General features: G+C 35.1%; 3 protein-coding genes across 4 annotated transcripts in view; 2 read left to right on the forward strand and 1 right to left on the reverse strand.

The window, feature by feature from the left end:
* The first annotated feature begins 828 nt into the window (after positions 1-828).
* On the forward strand, positions 829-2309 carry LOC123525382 (vesicular inhibitory amino acid transporter-like). Its single transcript, XM_045304388.2, has one exon. It carries the CDS (start codon positions 829-831, stop codon positions 2071-2073), a length of 1245 nt encoding a protein of 414 aa, XP_045160323.2. The 3' UTR covers positions 2074-2309.
* Positions 2310-6854: 4545 nt separating this feature from the next.
* Positions 6855-26358, forward strand: part of LOC123525380 (prostaglandin E2 receptor EP4 subtype-like) — a 34049-nt gene continuing 14545 nt past the window's right edge. The window contains exons 1-2 of one of the 2 annotated variants that reach the window (XM_045304386.2): positions 6855-6993; positions 26104-26199. The gene's annotated coding sequence lies outside the window, so the exon portion shown is untranslated. The remainder of the gene's footprint in view (positions 6994-26103; positions 26200-26358) is intronic. The other variant, XM_045304384.2, reaches the window with a different exon arrangement.
* Positions 6990-14867, reverse strand: LOC123525903 (hemicentin-2-like). The gene is made up of 11 exons (XM_053539609.1): positions 14479-14867; positions 14325-14436; positions 13756-13934; positions 12911-13099; positions 12230-12550; positions 11854-12058; positions 10928-11010; positions 10388-10598; positions 9441-9532; positions 8860-9132; positions 6990-7774 (listed from the first exon to the last, which is right to left on the reverse strand). Exons 1-11 carry the CDS (start codon positions 14807-14809, stop codon positions 7527-7529), a joined length of 2244 nt encoding a protein of 747 aa, XP_053395584.1. The 5' UTR covers positions 14810-14867; the 3' UTR covers positions 6990-7526.

Raw genomic sequence — 26358 nt, forward strand, 5'->3', positions numbered from 1 at the left:
ACGAGGTATTTTACCTTTGTCGATGGGTTACATTAAGTCTTTGTGGCCTTGTTGTGACGGAAACAATGAAGAGAAAATAAGTTTTGCAAAGTACGAGCGCTTTGATGACGATGATCAAGAACTGAAAGATGCTTGTGACTGGAAAACGCTTGAAGGAAAGACTTTCGACGTGGACGAAGCGAATGAAGATCCGGGAAATAAAATTACAGAGTGGCAAGCTGGCTGGAACGTCACCAATGCTATTCAGGTATTGCACAAAAATTCTTTATTTACGTATTGACGTCAATTTCCATTCTCTTAGTTCCACCAACTTCAGTAAGACAAAAGAAAAAACGTCTCTAACGAAAATAACTGGTATCGTTATATATTTAAATAGTATGTCTCTATGAAACCATAGGGTTTTTGTGTGAAAATTTCATGTATATTTATTACCTTATATTCTACGAAGGAAGTACTAATTAAAAGTCTAGGAAACTGTTGTTATCAGTGCAAAAAAAGGTTTAAACATTAACACTAATAGCGACTTTCATTCGTGTAGCTGCCAGAAGACACTAAGAAAATGAACATTATTGTAATACTAAAGGCGAAGCTGCGACTACTAAAAATCATATTAACGTCAAGGAAAAGAAAACTAATACAGTTTTTAAAACGTTAAATATATAAAGAGAACAGTTCAATCATTAATGCTTAAACAATTGCCTAACCATCTTCAATATTATTTTTAATATTTTGAAGTATGTAACAACGCCAATTTCCGTGAAACAGGTTTTTCATGAAGAACTTATTAGGAAGCACTGGAAATTTTCATACTTATCTTTTTTTCAGGGCATGTTCATAGTTAGTTTTCCCTACGCTGTTCTTCAGGGAGGCTACTGGGCAATAATCGCAATGGTCTTGGTGGCTTACATATGCTGTTATACGGGCAAAATTCTCGTACAATGTCTTTATGAAGAAGACGAGACAGGAAAACGAGTGCGAGTGAGAAATAGCTACGTAGAGGTGGCTGAAGAGGTCCTCGGTAAAACGATTGGTGGAAAAATTGTGAACTGCGCGCAGATAATTGAGTTACTGATGACCTGCATCTTGTATGTGCTTCTGTGTGGGGATCTTCTCGATGGAAGCTTTCCGGGATTGATAGATTTATCATCTTGGATTGTACTTAGTACGTTTTTCCTGCTCCCTTGTGCATTTTTGCAGACATTACAAAGCGTATCTTGGTTGAGTTTCTGGTGCACCGTAGCTCACATGGCTATAAATGCTATTATTATTATATTCTGTTTGACGAGGGCATCGGTATGGAAATGGTCGGAGGTGCAACTGAAGATTGACATTTGGACATTCCCAATATCTTTAGGGATTATTGTATTCAGTTATACGTCACAGATATTCTTACCAACTCTGGAAGGAAATCTCGTCAATCGTAAGAAATTCAGTTGCATGATGCATGCCACACACGCTTCCGCTGCTGGTTTTAAAGCTATCTTCTCGTACATCGGTTTCCTTACATGGGGCGTCGCTACGCAGGAGGTCATTACGAATAATTTACCAACCCAGACGTTCAAAATAATTGTAAATGTAATTTTAGTAGCCAAGGCTTTGCTGTCGTATCCCTTGCCATATTTTGCGGCGGTGGAATTGATTGAAACAGCCTTGTTCCAGGGACGGGGCATATCCGTCTTCCCATCATGCTTGAATGATAAAAAGGAACTGAAAATATGGGCAATAGCATTGAGGTTCGGATTAGTTTTGTTCACAATGCTTCTCGCAATTGGAATACCATACTTTGCCATTTTGATGTCGCTTATCGGAAGTTTCACCGGAACAATGCTATCGTTTGTGTGGCCATGCCATTTTCATCTACGTTTGAGATGGTATCGGATGAAATGGTACGAAAAAGCAACAGACATTATAATCATTTTGCTTGGTTTGGTGTTTGGGAGTATCGGGATATACTACTCAGCGCATGCGCTTGCGCAGGCGGTTCATGGGTTACCAACAGACCCTTACAAAACTCATATGCCCGTTGCACCGAAACTAGTGAAGATCAGTGAACCAAAGAGCGATAATAACTGACATTAAAGTTCCACTTAAGCTGATGCTGGGGGTGTAAGGGAAGTTGCACTCTTTCAATTACCCCTCGGGAACAGACTCTGATAAATAGAGTCCGCTATTGTTTTGCTTGGTTATTCTCTATGATTTCAAAGGGTATTGTTTTAGATTTGATAATAAGCATGTGTTATATCCATGTGGTACTGGGCCGTAGATGGTCATATTTTGAATGTATGACAATGTACTGTGTTATTATAACGATTTTTAGCTCATCTGATTTTTTGAAAAAAAATGATGAGTTATTGTCATCACTTGAGCGGTTGTCGGCGTCGGCGTCGGCGTCGGCGTCGGCGTCGGCGTCGGCGTTGCCTGGTTAAGTTTTATGTTTAGGTCAGCTTTTCTCCTAAACTATCAAAGCTATTGCTTTGAAACTTGGAAGACTTGTTCACCATCATAAGCTGACCCTGTATAGCAAGAAAAATAACTCCATCTTGCTTTTTGCAAGATTTATGGCCCCTTTTGTACTTAGAAAATATCAGATTTCTTGGTTAAGTTTTATGTTTAGGTCAACTTTTCTCCTAAACTATCAAAGCTATTGCTTTGAAACTTGGAATACTTGTTCACCATCATAAGCAGACCCTGTACATCAAGAAACATAACTCCATCTTGCTTTTTGCAAGAATTATTGCCCTTTTGGACTTAGAAAATCAGTTTTCTTGGTTAAGTTTTATGTTTAGGTCAGCTTTTATCCTAAACTATCAAAGCTATTGCTTTAAAACTTGCAACACTTGTTCACCATCATAAGTTGACCCTGTACAGCAAGAAAAATAACTCCATCCTGCTTTTTGCAAGATTTATGGCCCCTTTTGGACTTAGAAAATATCAGATTTCTTGGTTAAGTTTTATGTTTAGGTCAACTTTTTCTCTTAAACAATCAAAGCTGTTGCTTTGAAACTTGCAACACTTGTTCACCATCATAAGCTGACCCTGTACAGCAAGCAACATAACTCCATCCTGCTTTTTGCAATAATTATTGCCCCTTTTGGACTTAGAAAATCATTTTCTTGGTTGAGTATTATGTTTAAGGCAACTTTTCTCATAAACTATCAAAGCTATTGCTTTAAAACTTGCAACAGTTTTTCACAATCATAAGTGGACACTGTACATCAAGAAACATAACTCTATCCTGCTTTTTGCAAGAATGATGGCCCTTTTTAGACTTAGAAAATCATGGGTAGGACAATATTTCTATTATACAAAAAAAATCAGATGAGCGTCAGCACCCGCAAGGCGGTGCTCTTGTTAGGTGTATTTTGACATATCTATACCTTGTTTCTCCTCTGATCAGCTGTACTATCTTGCAGAAAATGTTGTAGTTCTTTTATATGGGATTTCTAGTACCTATATATGAGCAGAAAGCATCATTCGACTTTCTTGCTGTGCATTTTATTATACGTAAATCAAAAACAAATACAAGAGATTGAAACAGAGATACCGGTAACAACTGAAAAAGCACTGATGCAATAAATAAAAGATGTCAAATTTACATTATTATATACAATTAATACATATATATTTTAATTATCACATTATATTTTGCAGTGATTAAAATGAGATCGTTAAGATTGTCAGCATGAGACTTGTACCTAGAAATAAGCAACTACATTAACACTATTCGTGTCTGTGTTATCTTGTTCCGTCGTTTTTCCTTCACTGTCATCATATTTATTGTCACTCTCTATTTCATATCCGTAATTGAAATAGGAGCCTTCCGTTTCAGAATCAATTACAACTGATGTTTTCTCAGACGGAGGAGCGTCTACATTGACGTCATCCATAGAATTGCTTATTGCTTCCATAAAACTGTGTCGTCGTAACAAATCTTTCCTAGGGGTAGATCTTTCACTGTCACATCCTTTTGGTGAGTCTTGACTACGTTCTCCATGAAATCCATTCACCACATCAATTGAGTTATTATCAATATCCTGAGTGTCATCAACGACATTTATACTACCTATATCACTTTCGCTTGTGATGGTTAAAGTAAACTGGTCAACATCCAAACATATAGTAGAATGAACATTTTTCATTTTAGGTATGTGATCTGGGGTCTCTAAAGTGTCACAAAGGATACTATCAATTTCTTCTTTACTCCCAAAGTCAGTAGTAGTTTCACTTGTTACAGTCAGAGTAAATTCGTCAATATCACATATTGTGTCAGAAGCATGTGTCGTTCTGGAACTGCTATCACTGTCTATAGCTGTCGTATAACTTGTCTGATCAGAACTGTACTTGTCACTAGAATATGACTTAATTGAATGATTCCATTTCTGAAGGTTTTCGTTTGTCGACTGACTAATTGCTGTGAATTCATTTTTGACATTTAAGTCTGACAGGCTATTACCTTTATCTAAATTGGTCTGTCTTTGTTTTCGATTTCTATATGGTAAGCTGTAAGATTTTGCAAGCTGAACAGGTTTATCACCAGAAATACCTGTAAAAGACGTCGTGGTTGGTGAACGAATGAGAATACACTTGTCAAAGGAATTTTCACTACTTCTGGCTAAATTTTCTACACTTACATTGTTCACTTTAGAAGCATTGTCTTCATCTACTGATACAGCCGAAAAGTCAACGTTCATGAATTTCAAAATTGTCACAGAATCTTCAAAATTACGTGTTTCATTGGCTGGCTTGGCAGTTTTATTATGTTCACATGGTGCTGAATCAGATTCAGTTTCATTCTTTTTCTGTAAATCTGTTTCATACTCTAAAATATTCTCTTCACTACTGTCAAGAACGTCAGCAATGTCACCATCAGTATACTCTTTATCTAATGTTTTTACACAGACATTCGCTGTTGCATCGTCATTATCTCTGCATACACCTCTAGTATCTGAATCACACAGAGCATCTATCATGTCCGCTGTATTGTAACAGTTACTTATACCAATGTCTGTTGTTTCGTTGTAATGAGCTTCGATACTACGAGTTTCTATAACATTATCGAGGTATGTTATTGGACTTTCGTCTTGATAACTACGTTTAGCGCCAATGTTTCTTGCAACTATGGGGGATAATGCGAATCCAGTGCTTTCGTTCAGAACGTCAGGTGCAATTTTCCTATCTTCTTTTGCAATTTGTTCCAGATGTTTATTAAACTCGGGGCAATTTGCCTTTCTGTCGATACGGTAGGCTTTAAAAGGATGGTAAGGTGTGCTAGTAATCCTGACGAAGTCTTGATAATGCGTATCGTTGTCGTCAATCTCTGTCACAGTTTCACGTTGTTGTACACTTCCAGGAGTTGACTGATTCGATCCTGACTTTCTGAAGTAATCTGTAAATTGTTTGAGGGACGCTGACTTCCACCATTTTTTGAATTTATCTGCAAGAAAAAAATCGAAAAATTGAAGACGGGAAGTACATAAGGGTTCTCTTTTAAAAACTGCATACTCCAAAAGTACGATAACCGTTTCAAAGATGTGTATATCAAACAAATAGTTATTCTGCTATGAAATATATTCAGAAATGAAGAGCGGAAAACTGAATTAAAGTACATTGAACACTTGACAATTATGCATACTTCTAAATGATTACGTTTATATTTCATATTCTGTTTACTGCTACCGGAACAAAACATTACATTGTTAAAACAAATACTGAATATCCTCATGTTATTTACCAGATTTTTATAGCGCTCTTTTCATCTATGAAATAAAGTTCAAAAGCGCTGTATGTTGTATTATATATACTTTGGGTGAATATAGTATCTGTCTATCTGTCTGAACACAGCAATAGGCTTACAGAGCAAGTAGTCAAATGTAAAATTGGCGTATTATTTACATATTAATGGTAGTTACACCACATTGATTTGAAATAAACGTTTTTGATAGTGTAATCACATGTTGTTATATAAAGAAAAATGCTGTTGTGTGTTTTGCGTACATGTCTGTCCATTTAGCTATCCATTGTTTGATTCAAATGGTAGTTTAACGTTTTCACTTACTTGATTCATCTTCTTTATTTGCCGATACAGATTCTAAATCATTTATATTTCCCGATGTCTTTCCCTGTAATAACAATCATACATCTACACTTAATTAATACGGAAATGTGTTTTATTGTACTCTTTTTTTACTGTATGTCGTCAACATCATTATCATATCACGATAACCTCGATGCGTATGCCTCCGCCGGCAATGTTAAAACTAATTTATACATGACACAAACCCTACCTGTTCTTTTATTGATACGGATATATACGGCAGATTCATCACAATAAATAAATATAGGACAACACCTCCGGCTAAAGTCAGTAATGAGATTTAAAAGCAGCTAATGTATTTAGGATCTATCATTGGTGTAGTAAACAAGCACTTTGTCTTCTTATATGACGTAAATTCTGATAAACAAAAAAGTACGGACGCACTAAGGTTTTCCATGTACCATATATAGGTCTCTAGACGCTGACAATTTGTTTGATATTTATATTTACACAAATACATGTCACTTTAGTATGAAAATCAAGTATCAAAACTACCAGATGCGCATCTACAAAACATAAAACACGTTGCAAAGCACAGATGTAATGGATTACTCATAAATAAAGTTACTTGACGGATTATCAAAAAAAAAAAAAAACGAAAATATACAGCGGTTGTATATCGTAAATCAATGAAAACCGAGTAGATAAAATAACGAAAGTGTATAAACAGCCCATATGAATCATGCATGAAATAGTTTACGTGGACAAACATGCAAATTTAAAAACAAAACATGCATAAACTTAAGATAAAATCTTAACAAAAGTGAATAGTGCGAAAAGTAAAAAAAGATAACAACCAAAAGCATGCATTACATTTAGATTACATCAAAAGCGTAAAAGTTTTAGAGCAATCTGGGACATGAAAAGGATAATAGTGACAGTTGGAAGTGAATAACTAGGTAAGTCACTAATTAACAATACTGTAGCACTTTTCTTGATGCCTTGTCTGCATTTTTTGTTTAAGGAATAACATCTTCAGGCACCATTTTCTTTCTGGTCTATGTGAGATCTATATGCAAACACACACCATATAACTGTTAAACTGTACGTTAATACAATAGACAATGTATGAGCTTTGGCTTTCACAGGCAGTTCTTTAGATCCATATTTACTGTTTGCTTTTGTTAAAACAATGACCAAAATTCCATTGATTTTTTTCTAGATCATAAACAGTTCTGTGATGTCATTTTTAGCTTTAGCTGAGTCGTTTTGCGCGTTGATCTCCGAATCATATCCATATAACGTGACCTTGTAATTAAAATGAACGGAACGCTCGTGTCCATCTGTCCGAAACTGTTTGGAAATACTCTGCCCATGTCCTTTTCCAAAATCTGGAAATGCTGACGCGTCCCAGGCGGGCGTGTTTGAATATTCTTTTGCTTCTAAGGTCTTGCATGCCAAATCCGATCCCAGGCTGTTAGTATCCAGGTTGTTAGTATCCAGGTTGTGAGTAAACATAAGAGTTATGTAAGGAGGAGGTTAGTTTATTATTGGTGGTGTAAGGAAAGCGTGCTTGTTTGACTTTATAACAAACCTTTTTATATCTCCGAAAGAGAAGTACGGAAACTATTATTGCAATGATAATAACTCCAAAAGCGGCGATAACTCCTCCAGCTATATAAGCTGTCTTGTGTGATTTTTCTCCCTTTACTGGATCACTTTGAGGTACATCTGAAAAAGTACAAATGAATTATTTATTTCTTCAAAACATATACACAGATAAACAGAAACAATTTCTTTTGTTAAACGAAAGACTTCACTTTAATGATTCAAAGTATTTGCACACAACATTAATTTCCTAAGTAACGTGACACTCAAAGCCTTTAAATAACTGCAACTATTTTTCATCTTTATCCGGCCTTGAAGAAAGAAAACAGTGGTGCCTTGAGATTTTATTTTGACATTTGTTGAATAACTAAAGTTTCTCATGTTTACGACGCAGAACCACTCTGTTAAATTCAACCTTCCTGTTATGTTCTCGTGTTTATCTTACTGGTACCGATGATAAACTCGGACAGAAAATGAGGTTTTTTACCTGTACTTTTTTATTTCTGCGAATTCTTATCAATGGCTGGTATCAAAGTAAAGCTTAGATTTGCTGAAAAATTGACATAATTTATATATATATATTTAAAAAGCAAACTCACACGAAGTGAGGCCCTGAAAGGGGGTGTAAAATGGGGAATGTACGAACGTTGACTGATGATAAATTCGACCACTTTGTCATTTACAAAATGTTCTCCATAGTATTATATTGAAACTTTCCCAAAAATGCTGCAACAGTCATTCCAGATCAAAATATTGAAAAGTGACCCAATGTCAGGCCTTTATGTGTTGACAGCAATCATGTACAAAAAACATCCTCTTCCCCAGTAATTTGGAAAAATATTTTTAAACAGATCAATTTAAGTCATTTATTTATACAGAATATTTACCAATTTTGTTTTTGTTTACACCAGTTGGTGTTGTAAGTGATTGCTATTAGAAGGGGTGTTTAATTATATTAATAACCGATTGCAATTGAATAATTCGAAGGTGGTCGACTTTATCATCTGTTCGAGTTTATCATCAGTACCAGTATAACTCCGATCATTTAACGGATATATTTTTGTTTAAAAAGTAAAAACAAGTCAGTTTTATTACTTCGGATAGGTCACAGTCCTAATATAACTCATTTGCGACATATATTTACCGGCTTCTGTCGTCTGTGATTTTAATCTAAATGATTAAAAGATTCCCTTAAGAGCAAGAAGCCAAATAATTACCTGGGACATAAACGACAATCTCAGAAGGTATTGCGCAGTTTCGGATATTTTTGTAATCGTCATTATAGGCGCATATGCGAATTGTCACGTTCTCGTACGAATTGAACTGGAAGTCGGGGATATCATTTGCAAGCAGCGTTTGGAACTCAATGTTGCCGAGCTTTTGAAGAATAAAGTGTTGTGTAGAGCCTCCGTTGAATCCAGCTACACATTTGATTTGGACTTGACTCTTGTCTACCGTTGTTGAGCAGTTCCCGGGGATTTCAGGTGGACCTAATAAAACACAATAGATTATTCAAATATGTATCAACATCAACTGCATAAGACATGAAAATATACTGACACATTGCAGCAGTTATTCTCTATATTTATATATAAAAAATGCTGTCTGTTTCGTGTTATCATCCATCATACTGAAAGGGCCTTGCATCTTCAGCTAGGATGCAATTATTCAACAATGAAATATTAAGATCACCATTAACTTAATAATTTGTCAAGTCAGTTTTGTTGACAAATTTACTACGTTTACTCCAGCAAAAGTTAAGAAATTATTCTAATCAAATAAATGTGACAATACTAACCAGGGGGGACAATCTCAAAGATGCATGGATTAAGTGACATTCCTTGCGTATTATTCCCATGACATTCTATTTCTCCATAGCGTATCTGACTCCTGAAACGATAAGAAAACCGCCATCATAATTCCGTTATGTAATTGGGATTTGACGGAAGGAAATTTTGTCGAACGACTAAAATGTTTTACATGAATAAACATGAGAGGGAGCTTGTTGCATGTTTTCATAACTTCATGAGTATAGACAATACATGGAACCTTCATGAGTATCTGGGGACAGGTATTAGTAGTTAGGGTGCACATCTATCTGTATTCAACATTGATCGAGGGTCGGAAGTGTGAAACATGTTGTACTGCCAGTTTTTCTTTTTGCTTGTGGGGACTTTGATAAAGTGACCTATGAATACCAAGACTATTGCCTGGCAATAAAGGTCTCCTTTGTGAAGAGGTACTTACCGTATTTGCCGCCAAGGGAACCATATTTTCACAGTGAAGCTTACTTGAAGAACCTGCATATTCTCCAGATAATCTACCATCTATAAGTCAGGCTTTCATGAAAATATTATATGTATTGTGTTTTAAAAATAAACAAAGGATCGAACTTAAGTGACTGAGGGATGGACAGACAGACAGACGTGCGAGTTGACAGTTAAAGGACACAATAAAATGATCTGTATATTCTACATACTGTTTTCTACCTATGTCAAAAATTTCATGAAAAAAAATCTCTTGCAGTTTTAAATAAATAAGTAGATAACAGAATCCGCCATTAGTGACTGGCAGAGAGATAGGCAGATTGACGTAAGGACAGACAAATGTAAAAATATTTTACGCATATTTTCCACATTATCATCTATACCTATGTAGCAGTTTTCACGGGAAAATTTGTACTTTTTAAGTAATGGAAGAGGACTAACAAAATATATTTTAACAAGATATCTTTTTGTAACCTACCCCACAGTTAGATCCAGAACTCCATAAACATGATCGATACTGCGCATGTCCTTTGTAGCACGCATCTTTGTTATTCGTTCATCATTCTGTCTATACCTCCAGGTGAACATGACGTCATTTGGTGAGGCCATCATGCTGCAGTTGAGCCCAGCACCTTCTCCCAATCTGACAGCAACTTTCTGAACTGAACTGTACCCACAGACTGGTGCATCTGAAATGAGATTTGTTTACTTAACACAGATTTCTATCATTGTTTACGCTGAAACATCTAAAAGTAGCGTACCCTTTTCTTTGTGTGACCATTCCTTCGGTTCATATCAAACTTATCAATGTGACTTGATGAAATTTCGTTCTCAGGCAATCTTAGATTCTTTCGTACTTTAAAAGTACATGTTTTAGTTATTCTTACTCTACTGCTTTTGAAAATATGCAAGACGTGTATATATCAATTACTGTGCTTAGAAAATACAAGTAAATTACAATCTTGCAATTTTCACTTTTATTTTAATTTTTATATAAATAACATTTAGCGTCACTTACATAATACTGTTAGTTTGATCTGTTCACTTGAGGAAGCGCCCAGTCTGTTGACAGCATGGCAAGCGTAATACCCTGTGTCTGTTCTGAAAGATGAAAGACAAAAATGAGCTACTGTAAACCCATTGCAAAATGATACAATTTAAAATTAACACATATGTTATACGCATTACTATTACTACATTCACGTTTATGTTTTAGAACTATAACACAAATTAAGATTTTTCGTATTTATGTATGCCATATTTGCCGAGCATGTGTTAAATATCTGTATAGGATTTATTAAAGGCGATAACTATGGTGGCATATTTCTGCCACGAGGCAGCCAGGTAGCTATCTCGATAATTTGTAAACTTTCCAGGAAATGTGTACATTTTTTCTGAAAACATTTCAGCAATAAAAAATATTTTCTAGATATTTTTTATTTATTTCCTGAAAACGTTCTAGGACAAAATTTTTCGTTAATGCTTGAAACTGCCACGAGATGCTCGTTAACTATCACGATAATATTTTAAACTTTCAAGCAAAGTTGTGCATTTTTCTGAGAACATTATCGCAATAATTTTTTTTCTCGATATGCATTTTATTTCCATGAAACTTAAGGCTATTGCGATACACTTGTCAGAAAAGTTCCAAATATCAAGATAATTTCTGAAAGTATCGAGAAAGCTAATCTAGCTAATAAATGGCAGTTGTGGACACTTACACAAAAGGTATTGAGAAAATAATGTAATATATCGCAATAATATTTTCAGAAACCCTTCCACTGTTGAGCTAATCTTTTCAGAAAACTTCGCTTTATCAAGATAACTTTTTGAAGCATCGTGATAGCTACCTAGCTATCTCGTGGCAGAAATATGCCACCATATATAAGTGAAACTACTTTAGTGGTGCAATTCGTCTTTTAACTTTTAGTAATATATACTCACATCTCTACATCTTGAAGATTCAGACTGAAGACGTCACTTTCGTTTGATAGGTAGTAGTATTTCCGGTCTACCATGACACCTTTGTTTGTCCAATATAATTGTTCAAAATAAGGTAAAGGATTAGCGTCAATATTGCAGTTGAATGTCACATTGTCTCCAAGCTTAGTCGTGTACTCATGCTGCTCTATCCATACATTAGGTTTATCTGTAAAAGTATAGAAATACAGTCGATAGTGAAACCTACAACAATCATAGGGTAGTTCTTATTGTTATCTTAGATAAAACAGTTCTAGAAACTAAGATAATTTGCACTCTTTTTAAGTGAGGCGATAGGAAAAAGAACGTATTTAAATTTCATAAGTGATACACCACTTACAAGAAGCTAACAGAGTAATGTTGGCTACACGTGGCGGAAGTCCTTGATCCAACAACACTCTGTTCGTTGCCGCACACGTCAACACGGAACCATTATAAACACGTGACATTTGTTTGCTAAGGTTTGATACCACAGTTGCTGTTCCGTTTTCGTGTGTTTTAACAACAACCTCCACGTCTCCTACTCTGTTACCATCTAGGAGCCAGTAAATTGTTGGGGTCGGGCGGCCCCCTTTACTCGAACACTGCACTTTCAACACAGAGTTTTCATCAAAACTTCCATCATAGTCACGTGACGTAATTTCTGGCTTTAACGGTGCCACTGTGAAGAAAATAACGTTTTCGTTACAGCGCTGATTTTCGTCATATCATATATGTATACTTTAACGAGCGCTGAGACTGATCGAGAGACTGATCGCTATATATAATCTAAGGATATGGCAAAACACAAACAATCATGTAAGAATGGCATGTATTAACTAAATGAAGAAAGCTTATAACTATGGTGAGGATATTTGATATTCTACTTTGCCATGGAATATTTCTTTGCGGTTTTAATATTAACACAGCAAAATTCTTAATTCTGTCTAATGCAGTTGTGTTGCGCTGTCTTTCTATTTAGCATGCTGGATCGATAAGAAATGAGGGAAATAATAAAAGAAAAAGTTCACATGGTACTTACACAGAACATCTGTATCCACCGTAAATGTCTCCTGGTAGAGAAGTGACACTGTAATGTTACATATAAATGTCGCGCGGTACAAGTCTCGAGTAACTGTTGTTCTCAGTGTATTCGTACGATGTCCGGTTCCATTGGGGTATTTTATATCAGTTACGTTACCATTAACCTCCGTGACACTTCCATTGGTCGCTGTAAATGAACATTAATTTACATTTTTAATATATTATGAACACAATTGGAAAATCTTTTTATCACATGTCTTCAAATTAAAAATGCGTGTTATTAAATACATCATAAAATGTTTTACTTAATGCCTGATGTTAAAAAAATAGAATCATAATATCTACTTTTTTTAAAGTCGCCATATGACCTATTATTGTGTTGGTGCGATGTTTTACTTTACCGCCTTCTTCATTATCAGTATTTTTCACAAGAGAAATAGGCTTAATTAAATAATTATTATAATAAAAGGCTGAATAAATAATACTTTGATAGTGCAGCGTTATTACATATTACTGGTTTTATCAAGACCAGGTGGTAAATGAGCCGTGCCATGAGAAAACTAACATAGTGGCTTTGCGACCAGCATGGATCCAGACCAGCCTGCGCATCCGCGCAGTCTGGTCAGGATCCATGCTGTTCGCTTTCAAAGCCTATTACAATTATAGAAACCGTTAGCGAGCAGCATGGATCCTGACCAGACTGCGCGGATGCGCAGGCTGGTCTGGATCCATGCTGGTCGCAAAGCCACTATGTTGGTTTTCTCATGGCGCGGCTCAAATATTTTCCTATATAAACAAACAGACGCATGAAATATAATGGTGAATTAATGCTATTATACTTACATTTAATGAACCATCTGATTTCGGGAAGTGGCTTTCCTCCGTCTGCTTCACATGTTAACGTCACTTCTGTCCCTTCTAGCATTGGTTGTGGAGGTGTGACTGTGACATTCATCATCGGTGCCCGAGCTAGAAAATACAAAATGAAAAATAAAAACACGATAGTAAAAGCATTGTGTGTCCTTTAGCATTCATGCAGGATTTCAAAGATTTATGAAAAATTTCAATTAATGGCAAATTCTTTTGTGCACAAGTTTTCGAATTTCACTAGGTTATTGTCTCTCAATGGCCAAAGGAGATTTTTTACGTTGCCAAAGCTGAAGAGCAAGGAGAAACTACCTATTTTGTATCACAAAAATAGTTCCCTTAATCGCAGTAGGAATCATACATACAAACATCGCCAGTTTTCAACCAGTTTTAGTAGGGAAGTTATTCCCATTGTATGGTTATTTCCTTCCTTCTTATTCATCAAGGAAAGCCGCCAAGGTCGTTAATTTCAAATCACTTGCCCGTCACCGCTGTGGGTTCGAAACCCCGCTTCGGATGTTGAATTATTTCATGTCAGGACTGACCCTGCTGGCTTACTGAATGTCCGCGGTTCTACACATATACCCGCCAATAATGTCCGGATAAGCACTTGAGGACCTTCCTCCATCATCAAAAGCTTGACAATTCCACTAACAGCTTAAATTGTATCTTTTAATCCAACAAATACAAATACTTTACCAAGTACATTAAGCTTGGTTGAATCAACAAACGTTCTGTTCTTTAGGTCAAAACATCTGAATATATTGTCGTCTGCAAGGGTAAGGTCGTGAATCACCAAAGATTCTCGCAATCCGTTTTGTTTTTCTATTAGATATTTTGTAGAATTCTCATTTATTACTCTCCCGTTCATTGCTATAACGTTTCCATTTTCGGTCTGCCAGATAAGCGTATTTGAAATCGGAAGTTGACACTCGATGAACGCCGAATTCCCCAGAATTCCAAGCACTACGTCGCTTCCATCGGAAGAACAAACAAGAAAAGTTAAGACAACTAGCACCAGTGGAAACATCTTTTGACCATTTACATCTGAAAGATAAAAAGATATAATGTTAGAAATGTTAAAAGTATAAAGCAGAAGTAAATGTATTTCTACCATCAATATGATTTGTTTAAGGATTTTACAATTATTTAATGGGCGAAGAAACTTTCGTTAGATATGTAAGAAAAAAAAATACCCAAAATGTTTGAAAAGAGATTATTTGACTTCGAATGGTTTGAATATACCACAATAATAAACATGTATCATTTATACAGAAAGTGAAGAAATATTTAAATAGATCATTTTGTATAAAGCATTAGTTAAATTGTCATAACAGATATTGAAATAAGAAAATCTAGTTACCAAGCTTAGAGATTTATAACGAAATATTTCTCAGAGTTTATTAGCACTGTAATATATCACTTTTTCTGTTTATATGAGCACTGTATAATATGTCCTTTGTAATATTTCTTCAGTAGATTTATTTCAAACTTTGAGAAAATTTTATTATATATAGAACTAAATCATTTGAGTGAATACATAGACATGATTGAGAACATCAATTAACTGATGATCCGATTAAGCATGTAATTAATCACTTACAAACTGACATAACTGAGTAAAACATGTTTGTTTTCTTTAATCAAACCTATTGACAGAGTAAACAATTGACAAAGACTGTGAACAGCAAATAAGAAAATAAAAGAAATTTCGCAAGTGCTAAAACAAAATACTGTGATATGATATTTTTATTTATTGATTTTATATTTTATATAAAAAAAGAAAGAAAGCAGACTTTAATCAAAGACAAATAATTTATATAAAAATATACATGTACCTTATCTGCAATAATTTTTATTTATACAAACGTAAATTTATTCCCGTCATAAAAGTCTTATTATTACATTAAAATGCATGTTTATGTATCTTAGCGTATTTAGAAAGAATTCTCTTTCATACTTTACACAATAACAACCTTGAAACATCCAAAATATTTGAAAGTAACAAAGGGATGGAAATTATTAATCATAAGTAAATAAACACACGAAATTGAAATATGTCGCACATCTCTCTCTAATCGATCGCTGTTTATTTTGTTTTAAAAACAAACGAACTTTCATCCGATAATGCGATGTATTGGGCTAATTCGACAATAAAATTCAGACGCCCAATATACTATTAGCTATAACAGGATGGAAATTGGATTTAATATATCCATAATACCCACTTAATTGTGTAATAGTTGTATTGTATATAAAATCTTTGCTCTTAATTGTTAGTCAACAGGGAAACTATCAAACATGTCAAATTGTGTACATACCCATGAAATGATTTTGCGGCCTCTATTTTTCTCGAATGACCCCGACAAATAAGAACATTTATTTTCCTAAAAGCCTACTGCAGCTGAAGGCATTTTATGACAAAATATGGCTCGTGCAAGTTTTTTTTATAAATAAGAACCTGAGAGAACCCGATATAATTAAAAAAAAAAAAAACCAACAACCCTATAGTTATTGAGTATTGCATTTCATCTCAATGTCCTCTGTGTGAAATAGTTGAACGTATTTTCAGTTATGTAACGAAACTCATAACAAAATATAACACAGATCATATTCTAAGAATGTGACGAGGTAGAAATATGGTTCTGTCCTTTTAATTCCAGGCGGGCGGGTGGTGCCTTAAAAATCTCCAAACCTCTTAAAATAACGTATTGTCGTGCAAAAAAACAAAACAAACAAAACCCACGCACAATTAAAACACACACAAAACACACACGCGCACGTACGCATACACCTCACGCGCGCGCACGCACGCACGCACGCACGCACGCACATACACACACACGTTTAAACTAGCCCTTTTCCCTCTTGGTGTTCCGTTTTTTTCTTTTCACGGAAGAATGTCATGCCTTTGGTACAGCCGTTAAAAAGGGTGATACTGTTGTCATGATATTTTATCTGGTGATAGAAAAGTGAACAGCTCCTCACTTTCCGTAAGTCAAATGTCAGAGAAAACACTAAATCACTTTTCCATAAACGTTCAATCTTCTGCGAATGGAGAAAAATATTCCATCGTAGTAGCAAATCTCTTTCTCACACAACTAAGACATTTCTTTTCAAAGGCAGCACTTAATCGGAACTGTATGCAGTTAGCTTGTTTTTGACATTGATATCACTTTCGCATAAAGTTTTTTTTTCTGTAAGGAAAGAAATACACGCTTTCTTACTGCTATAGGCGCGATAACGTATGTTGCACAGTAACGTATGTTCGGACAGCTGCAGTTGTATACTTCTGTCAGAAAACTTAATATTGATATACCGAAAAAAGCTGAATAAATTGCCTTACACGTTTGCCTGACTGGTTGAAATGAAAACTGCCATTTCTGTCAAAGGTAGTGTACAAAATTATCTAGCTTTTGAATGAAATCGAACTCCAATTTAGAACAACGTACTCAAGGTGAATGATTGTGGTTATTCACCTTTGATCGGTGTCACAATTTTTCTTCTAGAAGAAAATTTGAATCTTTGCATGGACGTACCTTGCAGAAGTTATGTTTCAGAGGCATCGGAAATGAAAAACTCTAAAAAATCTCTAGTCAGAAACTGCTGGTTTGATTAAAAATAAACCAAAGACGTTATTTTACTTCTTCCGCATAACATTTTTCGCTATTTTGTAAATTCTAGAAATTATAAATAATAGATAAAGCGAAGAACTAACTCCAGATATATACTTTTTTACTTTAAAACTAACATGTTTCGTCCAGCGTATTTTTATGACACTTCAAATATTGTTTTAAGTCGTAGATTGAGTAAGTCTGTATGATGCCATTATTAAATTTTGTTTAATGTTTGATATGTTCATTTTTTGGTAAACACACATTTTTAGAAAACTGGTTTTAATGGTATAGAAATGGAATGTTAAGTTTCAAATACTAAGCAAATAACTTTAAGCAGTTTTCAAATTAACAAAACGGTCTTTTTGGGGAAATAAATTTTACAGTTATTGGATAAATGAGTTAAGGTTGGGGAGCAAGTCCAGATACCTTATTGAATCGAATATTCCCTGGTTATTTCAGTGATTGTTTATTCAGATGTCCAAAATTTCTAGCCACGATGTATTAATGAAGCCGTATCGCATGTCAGCTTACAATCGATCATTTGATTGCGCTCACAATTTCTTTGTCTCATCCGCCACATTAAAACACTTAATGTCTAATATGTCCGTTTTCATTAAGAGCTGTAGGCAAAAGTACAACAAAACACCGTGCAAATTAGGAGCAGAACGGAAAATGTTTATCTGTGATAATGCGCAAAATTTTCATCCAGTTCAAAAAGCAAATCTTTCAAAAATTGCGTAGATTGTGTATTCCTTCGCACGTGGTAGGATGTAGCGCACATCACATTTTCTTGCATACCGGACGTGAGTTTCCGGTAATTTTGCAAGTGCTGGAAAACTTACAGACACTTTGCACCAGGACCTCCTCCTCAACCCCCTGCAAAATGTTAGTAAATATATATTCGCATTATTGAAACGAACTGAGCATAGGTGGTGAGGTCTCTAACATTTGACATGGGCCAAGTGATGCTTGGTTGCGTATGATCAAGACAGATTTGATTTTATTGTTTGACCATCAAAATTTGTAACAGGGGTTTTCGTGAATTGCAGCTTTATTAGCCCCCTACAGGTTGAAAACCAGTTTCGGGGACTATAGGAATGCGCTTTTCCGTCCGTCCGTTATTCCGTCCGTCCGTCCGCAACTTTGTGTCCGGTCCATAACTCTGTCAATCATAAAGGGATTTTAATATTACTTAATATTACTTGGCACAAATGTTTCCCATGATAAGACGACGTGTCATGTGCGAAACCCGGACCCCTGGCTCAAAGGTCAAGGTCACAGTTGGAGGGTTGGAGGTAAAAGGTCAACAGGGCTTTTTTCCTGTCCGGTCCATTTCTCTGCCATCCATGAAGGGATTTTAATATTACTTGGCACAAATGTATCTCTTAAAAAGACAATGTGTCATGCACAACTTTCAGACGCCTAGCTCAAAGGTCAAGGTCACACTTGGCAGTCAAATGTTAACATGGCATGGACAGGGTCTGTTTCGTGTCCGGTCCATAACTCTGTCATTCATTAAGGGATTTTAATATTACTTGGTACAAATGTTTCCCATGATGAGACAACGTCTCATGAGTAAAACCCGGACCCCTAGCTCAAAGGTCAAGGTCACAATTGGAGGTCAAAGGTCAACAGTGTTTTTTTCCTGTCCGGTCCATAACTCTGCCATCCATGAAGGGATTTTAATATTACTTGGCACAAATGTACTCCATAATAAGAACAAAGACAACTTGTCATGCGCAACTCCCAGGACCCTAGCTTAAAGGTCAAGGTCACACTTGGAGATCAAAGGTCAATTGGATTTTTTCCTGTCCGGTCTATAACTTTGTAATTTAAAAAAGATTTAAATATCAGTTGGAACAAATATTCCCCTGGATGAGACAACGTGCCATGCGCAAAACCCGGGCCCTTAGCTGAAAGGTCATGGTCACACTTGGAAGTCAAAGACCAAAAGGGATTTTTTCCTGTCCAGTCTTTAACTTAATCCTTAAAGGGATTTTAATATTACAAATATTCCCCTAAATGAGACAACGTGCCATGCGCAAAACCCGGGCCCTTAGCTGAAAGGTCAAGGTCACACTTGGAAGTCAAAGGCCAAAAGGGCTTTTTTTCCTGTCTAGTCTGTAACTTAATCCTTAAAGGGATTTTAATATTACTTGGGACAAATGTTCACCACCACGAGTCGGAGTGCCACGCGCAAGAACCAGGTCCCTAGGTCTAAGGTCAAGGTCAAATTCAGAGGCCAAAGGTCAGATACAAGAATGACTTTGGTCGGAGCATTTCTTCTTCATTCATGGAGGGATTTTGATGTTACTTGGCACAAATGTTCACCACCATGAGACGGATTGTCATGCGCAAGAACCAGATCCTTATATAGCTAGGTATAAGGTCAAGGTCACACTTAGAGGTCAAAGGTCAAATTCAAGAATGACTTTGTCCGGAGCATTTCTTCTTCATGCATGGAGGGATTTAGATGTAACTTGGCACAAATGTTCACCACCATGAAGCAGCCTTGTTTTTATAATTACTTCCCTTTGTTGTTACTATAAATAGCTTATATTGTTACTTTTTTTATTACTGGCCGTAGGGAAAAATCGAGACCACTTTTCTGTGGTACAACATGCATGTTACATACAATTTTTAGGTGTATTTTGACCTACCTCTACCTGGTAAAGAGTTTTGTGTGGACGTATTCTAATATTATATAGATTTTTTTAGGATTAACTTCCCTTTGTTGTTACTATAAATTTATATTATAACTTTTTTATAATTGGCCAAAATATCCATATGAAAATACAGATACTAGTGTAAAGTAATTTGCTATGACGGACGTATATTGTGATATTTTGGCACTCTTGTTTATAGTTATAGGTTTTTGTACATGCAAATTTTAATCCAAGTGTTTTGTTATAACATATTTCATATATACTACAATCAGTTCATTATGTTATACTGCCGTAGAGAAAATTAGGTGCCTTCCAGTAGGGGACTTTGTATTGCATGGCAATACTTTATTCACTTGTACTGAAATAGGGTTGGAAGGGTATATTTATATTTTTGCTAGCTTATTTTTTGGCAAAAAATATTCAAAATACTGTGAATATTTTTTGTTTATGCAGATTTAGTCTTACGCTAATACTAAACACAATCAGACTTGCTTATTTAATACTGGAATGGAATTCTGCGTGTTTGGACGGGGTGAGTTCGACCACCGCCAGTAAGACAGAACAAGACAACGGTACATCTTGAATATTGCATAATAAAGAAAACCAACACATTGCTTTTCTAAATTTCATTCGGAGCTATTCTAAATGTTAATGTAAGAACGGTTTCTTCCATTCAAGTGCATTTTCATTTCGAAAGTTTTATACAACGTATAGCTATCCTATTGTTCAGCCAGAAGAAGAATGAAATTCAATCGTTTTCTGACGATGACAGTTCTATCACTGACACACATATATCGTTTTGCATCAGTATTTCTTGAGGCAGCGGGCCTGTAGTAAAGACTACTAAAAATTTCCATGCGAGCCCACGAGCCCACGACTGTCCGTAAAGCCGGAAAGTTGTATTCGGGGAATACTTAATTTGGCAATTGTCTACTATCACGGTCCGCTACTGAAACGCGTTTGTATTTCGATGTTTGAAGAATTCTCGATCAAAAGTATGCTTTTAATAAGATTGTACGAATTGAACTACATATTTAGACATCGAAATGTAAATTACAAATGGCACATGATAGTGTTCAGACAGAATATCAGATTGTTAGCATAAAAATGGCCATTACGTAAACTGGCGGAATACCTACTTAACCCAGGATGCACAAGCTTGAGATGTAGAGTCATTACTATTGTGTATTTTTCTTCAAAAGAATAGACTATGTGCAACAGATGTTAGTTTGAGCGCCACGACCTCCCGGCCATTTGAAAAGTAGAAACATAAATCTTCATCATATTTCCTTTTAATATTTATTTTAACGTATATACATACTATATTTAGTGCAGTTGGATTAGCATGACGTTGAACTATGGTATGTAAAATTAATATTTGAAAATTTTAAACATGCATATCGTGAAACATAAAATGCTGAATACATTTTTACCGTTTTAAAATCATTTGAAAACAAAAAAAAAAAAAAACACATTTGATTTGAAAATGAAAGCATAATATTTTGCTCAGTGCTGCTTCAAAATAATTTTAATTTTCATAGTAGTAATCTATTTTCACTGTTAAAATAGTCTCGAATATACAGTTTTATGATAGTGTTGTTGCGGTAAAAGATTCTAATGGACAAAAAGACATATTTAGAGCAGTGGGTTTTTTTTCTGAAACTTTCCAAAAAATGTCAGGAAGGCTGAGCGCCAAGAAACTCTAGAAACAAGCTTTATTTAGCGAAAAGTGAGTGTTTATGTTTTAGGACACAAATCATGGTGCAGATTAATTTTCACAAATATTTTGAATTCGCGAGGACATTATTCGCGAATATAAGCGAAAGTACGACCGTCAATCTGTAAAAGTAAAAATTGATAGTTGAAAGTGAAAAGTCTCTCAGTGTTTTGAAATCTGAGTAGCCTAATGTTACAACAACGATGTGCCAGCTGGAAGCGGAATAGAGGAAAGTTTTTTTTGCGTCTTAATCATTAAGTTTAGTTTTTACGCGTAACACAATGTTAACATAAATCGGAAATATAAACGCATAAATGGCTTTAATGTGGTTGTCAGCCACACTGAATAGACGAGACAGAGGACTCAAGTATGTAATGAGAATGATCGATGTTGAAAAATATATACATCCGCTAGTATTGTTCATGCACTACACTGTTAAAGAAGAATAATCTATAAAAAGATACTTACACATTTTTTAAACTTCTATGTATGTGGTAGGGAGAAAATGGAATATCGTTTCCACCATATACCACAAGATTCGGATTCGAGTCCTTCAGTTTCGTCTTAGGCCACGGTATCATTCGTCATGCAAAACATTGTTTGATTTTAATAGGATAATTACTTTTTCTGATGTTTTAACATTTAAAGTTTTTTTTGAGAGATAAATGTATCATATGTGTGTAAAAATATTTTGTTCGGTTTGGAGTCATAGAACCTTTCAGCTTTTGATGGTAGTGGGAGACCCCAAGTGTTCAAGGGGGCATTATTTGAGGCATGGGCAGACACTGGTTGGAATCACTGTAAGTCGGCTGGTTGGCTTCTTCACATGAAAAGTTCAACACACCAGGCGAGGTTTCGAACAAATATCGGTGACTGGCAAGTGATTCGTAGTCAGTCACCTTTCCTCTCTGCCACGGAGGCCCCTCAGGTTCAATACTAAGGCATGACATGTATTTTACCTCCAAGTTCCGTAGGCCTTATTTGAAAATAAAGAAAAAGCCATGTTGCAATGTAGTGACATACACAGCATAGTACATGTCGTATATCGTAAACACTTGGAATATACTCCAAGAAAAAGGGAATTCGTTTCACTTATAAAATGCTTAATGCATGAAGTAAAATATATACAACACCGCTGTGGCCGAAAAAGTGCGACAAATAAAAAAAAAACATTCTAATGTGGTCAAATATTCCCGCGTAAGAACTTTCCTTATTTGCGTCTGCCGTCTTCTTTGGGTGTAGATGAATCTGCTAGTATATTATGGTAACCATTATGAATTTTAATTTAAGATTATATCATGTATACAGAAGATCCATACGAAACGCGTAAACGTCATTTGTCGAACATGGTACTTACTTTGCATGAATAAATCTGTGATGTCAGGTTACTACTCTGTAAAATATACCCCGGTAGATTTGCGACCTATTCTCGTAAACTGGTATGTCCTTGTCAGTTGTAGACGACATCAGTCCTATATATCTTTCAAAGTGTACATCATTTAGAGTCATTGAAATTATAAGGAAACATTATCTGAAAATATAAATGTATTATCTTGTCCTGTCCACTCTATTTCCCTTTGAGCACTTTACATTTGTTCTTAATTTACCGGAAGATGTCATTGAAGTGTAGCTATTGAGCAACCTAGTATATAGTTAAAGGGATGTGCCGGTGTAAATGCTGACCCCGTTGAAAATAGACCCCATGGGTCCTTTTTCAACGTTGAAAATTGACCCAGTCAACATTTCAATATTAAATTTTGATCAAAAGGTCCTTTTTCAACGTTGAGAATTGACCCCGCCAACATTGCAACATTAAATTTGATCAATGGGATCAATTTTCAACGGCAAATTGTTTATTCTGTCTTCATGCCACATCGTGTTTCATTTCCTAACTTAAATATTAAAAAGCCGTGCCTAAAAAAGACAATGATTTTATGTGATGGCAGAATATCTGCTGAGATCTTGTTTATACCAACTCAAATTATTGGAATCACAGACAAGTGCAAATAAAGGAGTGCATTATAATAATTTTGTATTTTATGTCACATGTTCTAATGAACCTTTTTTTGCCAGAAGACTGACATTGAATAAAGTGTTGGTAAATATGCGAGAAATATGCGAGACTATGCATGGAATTATGTTTCTGTTATGATAAATATTGTTTTTCAAATTATCCGTTTTAGATCGCTTGAAAACTACGAAATTTTCTTAATAGATCAATCTACATCTATATGTTGGGAGTCTAGAAATTGATAAACACATTTATAGTGGTATTCACCTGAATTAATAGACTGCTTCCAAAGTTTTATTGGTCGCTGAAGTTAAGATGACGGTTTCACAGAATACAGTGTCTCAAATGAATACTAATACATGTTACAAATCTTCTGAAAATATTTCACATGGGAAATCATAAAAATGTATAAATGCGACGAACGTCTGAAACGTCCTTTTGAGTGAAATTAAATGTTTTTGGTGTCCTACTTCAGACAATCAATTTGCTCCTTATATCAATGTACTTTCGTTATTTTATTTGCAAACATATAGAAATGCATTTATTGGAGACGTAGAAATACAGTCCGATTTACTTTCAAAAGTAAAATACTGAATTGCGTGACACGAAATATCACGCTGGAAATTGATACTTGAAACTTAAGATATTAGTTGACTGAGATTTCTGGGCTTTTGAAATTTAGTCATGTCAACAAATTCTAAAAAGTACAAATTTACTTCAATAGCTCATTTACACCATCATCTGGCTATATTTCAATTATTAAAACGTTCCCTTGTAGGCATAAACACACTAAATAGCTGGTCGTCTTTATTCTGTATAAGGTCACAATTAGCTAAATAGTTTTCCCTATATATTCTATATAAAACTGACCTTTTATAAAGAGCTACCAAACATAGCTAGACCCATTTCAGAGAAAAAATCCTTACCTCATTTTAAAGAGTTATGATAAAACTGATATAAAATGAAGAGATAAGTAGGGGTCATGTATCTTCTAAGAGAGATGTCTCTGGTCACATTTGCTTACTGTAAACTGACATCAAAATCACACTGCTGTGACCTGGAAGTACTACTCATATTAAAAAATTGAGCTTCACTTCACCAAATACAACCTGCTCTCCTATTTTTCCTACCAAAATGTCAAAAATACATCCACAATGAAATTTAAACAGAAACTAGCTTCGATTTAGACCTCTGTTGCCATGCCAAGAGAAAAATTAGTGTTCAAATACCTGGCAGCCATTACGCGACTAGACCAGATGGCTCCCACGCTGGCTCCTTTAGTTTAGTTAGGCCTATAAAACTGAGAAACTTCCAATGACTGCAGCACAGATCAGGACCCGTTTTAAATGTCTGTAACTTGAATTTGCTTGAAGAATATTGTCAGTGCTGAATAAAAAAGAAAAGAAAAGTGGGATCATGTTTGATGCAAGAAAAATATTTTCAGTCAAACAAAAACACTGTAAAATCCACTGAAAAAATGATATCCAAGATAGCGGTGTATGACCTAACTTTACATGCCAAACTGTAATGCAACTAGTGTCTGTATACCTTAACAGATATTTACAGAGAGATGGTTAAATATGACTCCCTAATACCTTTATTACTGGTTTGTACTCATTTAAAGTATCAGCAAGTCCGACATTTTTCATAACATTATAGGAACGATATGTGGTAAATAATATGGAACAGCAAGTAAATAACATCATACTTTTAATTCGTTGCTAAGGTGTGAAAATTGTCAATTTTAATCGAAATATTTTAAATCAAGTTCTGAAAAAATTATACCTTCTACAGTGTATTACCCTCTGCACCATTTCTCATTTACTTGTACGTCATAGTATACGGGTTTTGTTATCAACTTTGTAGATCACTTTACTAAATTATACATCAGTAACTAATTCTGTTTATTTCATTTATGGGAATATCTATAGTATTGTTTTGGTCTTGGGGCTCAGTATTTTGGATGATTTGTGTGTATATCAAACCTTAAAATATCATGGGTTTTATTCATCAAACAGCAGAACTATGTTTCTGATACATTGCTGATACATTGTTTACAGTTCCTTATTTACTAGCTAGTATATGCCACTGAAATTTGCATGTAAGATAATTCACATATATGCCCCATAAATGTCCGTCCACCTGCTTGTGAACTATACACAAAATTTGTGCTAACAGAAATATAATAGCTAAGAACAGGTGAAAATAATGCAGAAGTAATCTCGAAGTAATTAGAGTGTTTATTATGTTAGGGTCTCAACAATTATTTTTATAACACAGTTTCTCCAAATACCAGATAACTAAATATTTCAGAAAACACCACTCTGTTGGCTTCCGACGTTGTCTACTGTTAAAAGTATGATACAGAAGCAACTCTGATGTGTAACCAGACAATAAACGTTTTACCATGTAAGCCTATTTTATCATAATGCCTTGTAAGCATATCTATATGAATAAAGTAATGGTCGTAGAATGAAAACAAACATCGAAAAGGCATATTTAGGATATCTTTAAATTTATAACGACTGTTACTGTTTAAAACAATCCAAAGAGAAACTAAATTTGTAA

This window comes from Mercenaria mercenaria, chromosome 3 (genome assembly GCF_021730395.1).
Source record: "Mercenaria mercenaria strain notata chromosome 3, MADL_Memer_1, whole genome shotgun sequence".
In the NCBI taxonomy this organism is placed as follows: Eukaryota; Metazoa; Mollusca; class Bivalvia; order Venerida; family Veneridae; genus Mercenaria; species Mercenaria mercenaria.

Bases quoted from the DNA above. Each gene is read 5' to 3' on its own strand.
- LOC123525903 (XM_053539609.1), bottom strand. From the start codon at position 14,809: ATGTTTCCACTGGTGCTAGTTGTCTTAACTTTTCTTGTTTGTTCTTCC. The intron at 13,100-13,755 runs GTAAGTATAATA...GTTCATTTACAG, and splicing joins AATCAGATGGTTCATTAAAT to CGACCAATGGAAGTGTCACG. The intron at 12,059-12,229 runs GTAAGTGGTGTA...ATACTTTTACAG, and splicing joins CATTACTCTGTTAGCTTCTT to ATAAACCTAATGTATGGATA.
- LOC123525382 (XM_045304388.2), top strand. From the start codon at position 829: ATGTTCATAGTTAGTTTTCCCTACGCTGTTCTTCAGGGAGGCTACTGG.